Raw genomic sequence first — 7,262 nt, 5'->3', positions numbered from 1 at the left:
TTTGGACTTCAAAAAAAAAAAGCAAACAACACTTTAATTTGAAAAACAAAAATGATTTAAGTTTTGGAAAAATAGTTAACAACATCATATGGTACACAATATCCTTTTCAAATATCTTTGTTAGATTGAAAAATGAAAAAGGGCTAATTTCATTAGTAATTAGTGTTGTTTTTCACTCGTACAACAATTAAGTAGAATAGACGTTAGACCAGTTGTCTCGAGTTCCCCATACCATATATCTATTTGAGGATATGATGACGAAATCGAATGGGTATTACTTTTTTATTTTTTGATGAAGGGAATGGGTATTACTTGTATAAAATATATCAACCTTTGTATATTAGTGGTTCATGAAATTATGCTCAATACTTTCATATATACATATATATATATAAAGTGTTGCCAAACCCTCAATGCCAAAGAATTCTACAAAAACCTTCTAATCCAGATCCAGACAAATAAAAACAGCTGCTTTTACTTGCAAAATCATAACTTCTCCCCAAAAAGAAAGAGAAAGAAATAAACCAATTATAATCTCCCTCCCTCTCTCTCTCTCTTTCTCTCTCTCTCTCATCCATAACAGTCATCACCCCACCACCATAACCATAAACAAAAAGAAAGAAAAACCCACAAAAAGATCTCAATCTCAACCTTTTCTTATCTATTTTCAAGTTCTAGTTTTATATACACAATCAGAAAACCTTCACTTTAAGCCATGGAACCACCTGAAAGATCAAACAGTACCACCACCAACACCATTGGTGTTGCAGTGGAGTTTGAAGCAGCAGAGAAACTTATCTTAAGATGGGATTCAACAGTATCAGAAGAAGCAAGAGAAAGAATGATTTTCGATGGAGATGATCGACAAGAAGCTAATCGTTACTTAAATGCAGTAGATGAGATTCAAAGATCAATGGAATCAACAACCCTTTCTAATGATTCAACTAATAAGATCAATGGTGCTATTCAAATAGCAATGGCTCGTCTAGAAGACGAATTTCGTAATATTCTAATTACCCATACAAACCCAATCGAAATCGAATCACTTCTTGATCCAAATTCATCATCTTCAACTTATAGAAGTAGTAATAGTATTGGAGAATTCAATTCAGAAGAGTTTTCTTCAGTAATAGATCAAGATGTTCATGAACAAGGTAGAGATAGTACTAGTTATCGAACAACAAGTAGTATAAAAGAGATCGATCTAATTCCAACCGAACCCATTTTCGATCTTCGAAGTATAGCTGAGAGAATGATAACTTCTGGGTATTTACGCGAATGTATTCAAGTTTATGGTAGTGTAAGAAAATCAGCTGTCGAATCAAGTTTTCGTGGACTTGGTATCGAAAAATTAAGTATTGGTGATGTTCAAAGATTAGAATGGGATGAATTAGAAGCTAAGATTCGAAAATGGATTAAAGCTGCGAAAATTTGTGTTAGAATTCTGTTTTCGAGTGAGAAAAAACTCTGTGAACAGATCTTTGAAGGTTTGGGTACTAATGCTGATGATTCTTGTTTCATGGAAACTGTTAAAGGACCAGCTATTCAGTTATTCAATTTTGCAGAAGCAATTAGTATAAGTAGAAGATCACCTGAAAAACTTTTCAAAATTTTAGATCTTCATGATGCATTATCTGATCTTTTACCAGATGTTGATTCAGTTTTCGGATCGAAATCTTCTGAATCTGTTCGAGTTCAAGCTGCAGAAATTCTATCAAGATTAGCAGAAGCAGCAAGAGGTATATTATCTGAATTCGAAAATGCTGTTCAAAGAGAAACATCGAAAGTCCCCGTTCCTGGAGGTACTATTCATCCTTTAACAAGATATGTAATGAATTATGTCAACTTGATTTCTGATTATAAACAAACATTATACGAATTGATAGTTTCTAAACCATCGATGAGTTCTCGGGTAGTTTCTGAATCATACATAAACGAGCTCGAATTTCCTGAAGTTGAAAATCAAACTCCATTAGCTCTTCATTTGATTTGGATCATTATGATACTTCAATCAAATTTAGATGGAAAATCAAAACATTATAAAGATAATTCTTTAGCTCATCTTTTCATTATGAACAATGTTCATTATATTGTTCAAAAGATAAGAGGATCTTCAGAACTTCAAGAAATGATCGGAGACGATTACTTAAGAAAGTTGACAAGAAAATTCAGAATTGCTGCAACAAATTATCAAAGATCAACTTGGGTAGGTGTTTTATATTCTTTAAGAGATGAAGGGTTACATGTAAAAGGTGGGTTTTCATCTGGAGTATCAAAATCAGCATTAAGAGATAGATTCAAAACTTTTAATTCATCATTTGAAGAAGTTCATAGAACTCAAGCAACATGGTTAGTACCTGATCCACAACTTAGAGAAGAACTTCGAATATCAATAATGGAGAAATTACTACCCGCTTATCGATCTTTTCTTGGTCGATATAGAAGTCATATAGAGAGTGGGAAGCATCCAGAGATGTATATCAAGTACTCTGTCGACGATCTTGAAGCTGCTACTCTTGATTTCTTTGAAGGGTATCCTGTTTCAATGCACATGAGAAGAAGATCACACTAAAAACAAGTTAGAATCATATTAGATGATATTAAATTTTTTAGGAGGAAGCATTTGGGTGATTTTAAGTTTGGGTGAAGCTAGATTTCTGTAAGTTTTATCTGAATTCTTCGAGGATTGATTCGAATGGTAGAATCGACAAAAAGGTAAGAGTGATCAGAGTAATAATAGTGAAGATCAAGTTGAGGATATCTTCTTCGTTATCTTCAGATAGTCAGGGTTCATTTTTACTCACATACTTTCTGTACTTTAAAAGCAAATTGTTTTTGATTTGTTACTAAGCTCTAGATCTTGTTTCATTCATTTTGTTCATATCAGAATTCTTGTTGTTTAGTAGTACCTTTATAATCTCTATTGGTAATAATATTTCTCACTTATGGTAGAAATTATTAGAGGAAGGTCAATTATGAACTGTTCTGCAAGATTCCTACTAGTTTGAAATTTTTGTATGTATCTAGGGTTTGATCTTAAGAAGGGACGTCGAAATACAAGCGTTTTGAATTGTTAGGATAAGTCGTGTAAGTGCAGACGGTCAATTCATAAGTGTGAAGGGAAGTCTCGCCTCTTGAGCTAACTTTGGGGTGCTAAACGGTCACGACCACCCAACACGAATTACGTGAGCTAATACCAGAAGCACGCCAATGTATGAGTTTCGAAGACCTCCCTTAGGAAGTGATAACAAAGATGAATTTTGAATTGAAGATTACAGGTTCTCTCAAATCCTCCATAATGCAGTACTATATTTTACCCACTCACAAAAAGATGCAAAAATTCACAAATGAATTCGAAATGGTAATTGATGTGTTTATATAAGTGGAAAGTGGAAATCATACAATGATCAGTCACACTACAAAAACGAGAAGGAAAAAGAACAGTCGTCCGATGCTAACCTGTCCCCTATAAAACTGAGAAACAACATGTAACGAATGAACAGGTGGATGGAAACTTTTCTTTCATCTTCCCAAATACTATTTCTAGTCGGAGGTATTTGGTTCTTGTCGGCAACCGTAACATATTTTCCATTAGGACTGAGGAGCCGAAGAATCCCACAAGGTTCATTAGAATAGCAACATCATCTGGATCATTCCTACTCTGTTTTTCCTTGTTCTTCTTCAAGATCCTCATTCAGAACTTCTTCATTACTCCGTGATGACCCTGATTCAAGTGAGTCATCAAAAACATCCTTCTCTACTACGTGGGACGGATTCATGAGTGTCATAGTCTCCTCCTTGTCGAACTCCTCATTTGTTTCACTAGAGTAAGCGTACCTGTCAAATACAAACACACGAGTACCGATAAAGTTTGAGAATAGTCCCACATGAACCAATGGACGTTTCATGACCAATAACATGCTATGTAAGACCTCTACTCATTGCCAATTGGTTCTAGGTTGGATATCCACAAACTTATCACAAGGAACTGTCCATTGAATGGAATAGGCTCAACTATTTTGGACTTGGGATAAGTTTGTATCAACATAACGTCATAGTTATGAAAACGACTTGCTTGTTCATTCAGGTCCCCTAGCATTGCAGAAGCACCGGGAGTACCGGTCTAGTATTCTTGTGCGTCTAAGGTATCATGAACATTGCATTCCACAACCATCACCTACAAAAAGTTTTTGATGCTTAGCTTCTAAGTTGCCAAGTAGGGAAATTACCGTGTTGCGTTCTGAGACGGTGCCCAAAGAATACAGATGACACACAAAACAGAAAAGGATAAGAGTTGCCAATAGGCAGGGATGATCCAAGCGATCTGCCACCGCTCATTATACACATCAGTCGACTTGAAGTAAAGCTGTAGAAGGAATTTGCGAGTATATTAATTATTTGTCTAGGATACTAACTCATATACTACATACTTCCGCATAACATTGCGATTACATGAATATTACCTCGTAAATGAGCCCACCAACAGATAAAATAACAGCAACCACCAGGGCGTTCGTGAATTTCCTATAAATTTCTAACTTGGCCATCATCCGTTTCGCCTGTCAATGATAAATCAAATAGGAAAACGTGAAGCATTTCAACCAAATTTATGTGTTAAATTTGTCGGCATCCAACTCAAAACCAGTCGGCAATGAGAGGAGAGGCACTAGTTATTATATTCTTTGGCATCAGAGTAGACGTAGTCCATCTGAGACTATTCTCATGTGCCCCCTCACATGTGGTGCTCTTTTAAGCCTAATACTGTAGGCATGAAATGAGTAATATTCATCAGCTACACGAGGAGAAAGAACTGAATTTAATGAGCATCAAGTACCTGAAGCTTATTGAGTGTGGTGGAGAGAGAAGTAAATATCCAAAGAATGAAGAAAGCATCCAAGGTAGCAACAGGAAGAACCAAAAACAATCTTGCCTTCCCAGAAAGATCATTAATGGTGCCAACATTCTCTACCAGTTCAAGAACTTCAGACGCACATAAAAAGGTTCCACCTAACAAAATCACCTTTGACTTAAGACCACCTAAAGTAGGCCTAACAACACCGAATCCCATAGAAACCATTAGAATGATCAAACGTTCAACCGTACGTTTAACTGTTGCGAACGTGACAGCCGATATGGTAATCCCAACTGGACGAACTCCTGTCTCGTTGAACTTGGCATACTCGAAATACCACAGTGCCATTTCGAACATACCCAATGCAATTACCAGAGTTATGCAGTTTTGTAATTGAAGAATCTCTTTCCAGTGTCTAGCATACTGAAAGAACCAGAAAATCCCAAGTACCACAAAAGCAAATGACATATACATATAGAAGTTCATAAGCGGGGCCATTCGCCCAGGAAGATACCCAGTGGGGTTTTTCCATACAGTCTTCCCCTCTATAACTAACTCTTCGAGATTTGGGTCACAATGAATGAAATACAAGTTATACATTCCCGTCTCAGTAATTTGCATGGATTCCGATGGCAATGTTATCACAAGATTATCCCCTTCAAAGACTGAACTTAGGACTTCGGGATAGTGTCTATGATGAGTAGAAGGACGAAGGATAACTTCTCCTTCAGTACAGAACCCAAGTTTTGCAAGATCTGAAGTGCAACAAATAGATCTTTGTCCTCCATAGGCTGAACCACCAATTGTTTCTCGATCTTCCACTTCGAAAACTATAGCATGAATCACTCCAGTGGTTAAGTTACCAGCTTTTGGCCTTCGAAATGAAATCTCTTCAAAACTAGTTTCAACCAAAACCATAAGCATCAGGTAATGTCTATCAAATATTAACTCTCGATAATAATAAACATCGCAAAATATTAAAAATTTAGAATACGTGATGCTTTTCTTTACTCAAAATGGAGGACTCTGTAACTTAAATCTATATGGCAAGAAAGCCAAAAGACAGATTCTTTCGCAACAAAAAGAAGCACATTGATTGATTAACACCCAAGATGCAAATTATAGCCTAATTTTTTTCTTGCACCTAATCAAGATCAAAACAACTTTTCGACATTGTTTACTTATTTAGCGAACAAAATGAGATCTTTAAAAGTGATAATTAGGTTAGAACAGGTACTGAATCAACCTCAATGGTGTCAACTTTTGCAGACTCAAATAGTTAATTAAGTTGCCATTGTTGATGGCATAGCTAGGGCATCACAGTTCACATTCTATCAATTCAAGCAATTCATTTTTAGCCAAACAAAATTAACCAGCTGAAGAAAATTCCATGAGCTAACAACTTAAACTCAGATCCAGTAATCTAAACTAAACTTCATATCAGATCTACGCATATAACAAATCAATACCAATAAAAAAATCCCCCAAATTGGTACTAGAATTACAAAATTCACCAATTAAGAAACCCTAATTTCTACCGAGAAGATTACCGTATAAAGCTTGAACTTTCCTGTTGATTAGAGGAAGGGGAGTAAATTCCTTCACTACCTCCATGTAAAACAAAAGCGTTTCCTTTACTGATGAATTTCTCTCCGGTGTAATCGTGAATCGATGCTTCAATGCAGATGAAATTGAAGAAGAGGGAAAAAATAGCTACGAACAAGAAGAACTGAACCGACGCCATTGCCGTAAAAAACTAAACCGGTCTAGTTATAGAGAGAGAAAGTGATTTCTCAACTTATAGAGAGAGAAAGTTAATGAGATACTAGTGTATGGTGGTACTATAGATCTAGTAAATGTGTGTGTTTTAGTGAGAGAGAGAGAGAGAGTGACGAGTGAGTTTGGTTTTGTTTTCTCAAACAAGTGCAAGAGCGTATCTGTTTAAAGTCTAATTAATACACTCTTGTCGGTTGTATTATAGTTGACCCTTGTTTGATTGAACTCAAGATTTAGTATTTGTTACATTTCCACGCCATTATTACGAGTTATACGCTCAACATCATCACTCTCTTTGAGCAACTCCAACCGGTTGGGGAGGTTCAAAATTCAAATTTCGGGTTCAGCTAATCTTCCAACCACAGTCGCATGGGGTTGAACTGAGACTTAGCACCAAGCCCACCTTAAGTCGACTCTTGTTTAAGGCCCATGGCCAGATGACGGTTGGTCCGTGAGGGCTCCAACAATTATATGGCCAGGATACTTTGGTTGTTGGAGCACATCCACAATGGCTAAAAATGGTTTCAACACCTATAAATAGGGTAGTTCAACAAAAAAAACACCTATAAATAGGGATTGAATCCATACTGCTCTTTTTTTTTTTTTTTGAGAAAAGCCAATAACCATTAAAAAT

General features: G+C 36.1%; 2 protein-coding genes across 3 annotated transcripts; one reads left to right on the top strand and one right to left on the bottom strand.

The window, feature by feature from the left end:
• Positions 1 to 343: 343 nt before the first annotated feature.
• Positions 344 to 6,929, bottom strand: LOC147539304 (uncharacterized). Of its 2 annotated transcripts, XR_015225297.1 has the most exons (6): positions 6,403 to 6,802; positions 4,835 to 5,750; positions 4,464 to 4,559; positions 4,230 to 4,366; positions 3,460 to 3,837; positions 344 to 2,537 (listed from the first exon to the last, which is right to left on the bottom strand). XR_015225297.1 is itself a non-coding variant. In XM_086640723.1 (5 exons), exons 1-5 carry the CDS (start codon positions 6,594 to 6,596, stop codon positions 3,657 to 3,659), a joined length of 1,524 nt encoding a protein of 507 aa, XP_086496849.1. In that variant the 5' UTR covers positions 6,597 to 6,929; the 3' UTR covers positions 3,349 to 3,656. The 2 variants fall into 2 exon arrangements, 1 of the variants encoding a protein (XP_086496849.1); XM_086640723.1 differs by lacking the exon at positions 344 to 2,537 and having other exon boundaries at positions 3,349 to 3,837; positions 6,403 to 6,929.
• LOC147539305 (exocyst complex component EXO70A1-like) lies at positions 614 to 2,955 on the top strand. The gene has a single exon (XM_086640722.1). It carries the CDS (start codon positions 716 to 718, stop codon positions 2,570 to 2,572), a length of 1,857 nt encoding a protein of 618 aa, XP_086496848.1. The 5' UTR covers positions 614 to 715; the 3' UTR covers positions 2,573 to 2,955.
• Positions 6,930 to 7,262: the final 333 nt, after the last annotated feature.

Source organism: Eschscholzia californica, unplaced genomic scaffold (genome assembly GCF_041429995.1).
Source record: "Eschscholzia californica isolate CP2 unplaced genomic scaffold, dmEscCali1.0.p SCAF_5, whole genome shotgun sequence".
Lineage (NCBI taxonomy): Eukaryota > Viridiplantae > Streptophyta > Magnoliopsida > Ranunculales > Papaveraceae > Eschscholzia > Eschscholzia californica.
This window is presented reverse-complemented; position numbering and strand designations above follow the sequence as displayed.

Bases quoted from the DNA above. Each gene is read 5' to 3' on its own strand.
- LOC147539305 (XM_086640722.1), top strand. From the start codon at position 716: ATGGAACCACCTGAAAGATCAAACAGTACCACCACCAACACCATTGGT.
- LOC147539304 (XM_086640723.1), bottom strand. From the start codon at position 6,596: ATGGCGTCGGTTCAGTTCTTCTTGTTCGTAGCTATTTTTTCCCTCTTC. The intron at 5,751-6,402 runs GTAATCTTCTCG...GGTTGAAACTAG, and splicing joins GAAAGTTCAAGCTTTATACG to TTTTGAAGAGATTTCATTTC. The intron at 4,367-4,463 runs GTAATATTCATG...TTCCTTCTACAG, and splicing joins TTGGTGGGCTCATTTACGAG to CTTTACTTCAAGTCGACTGA.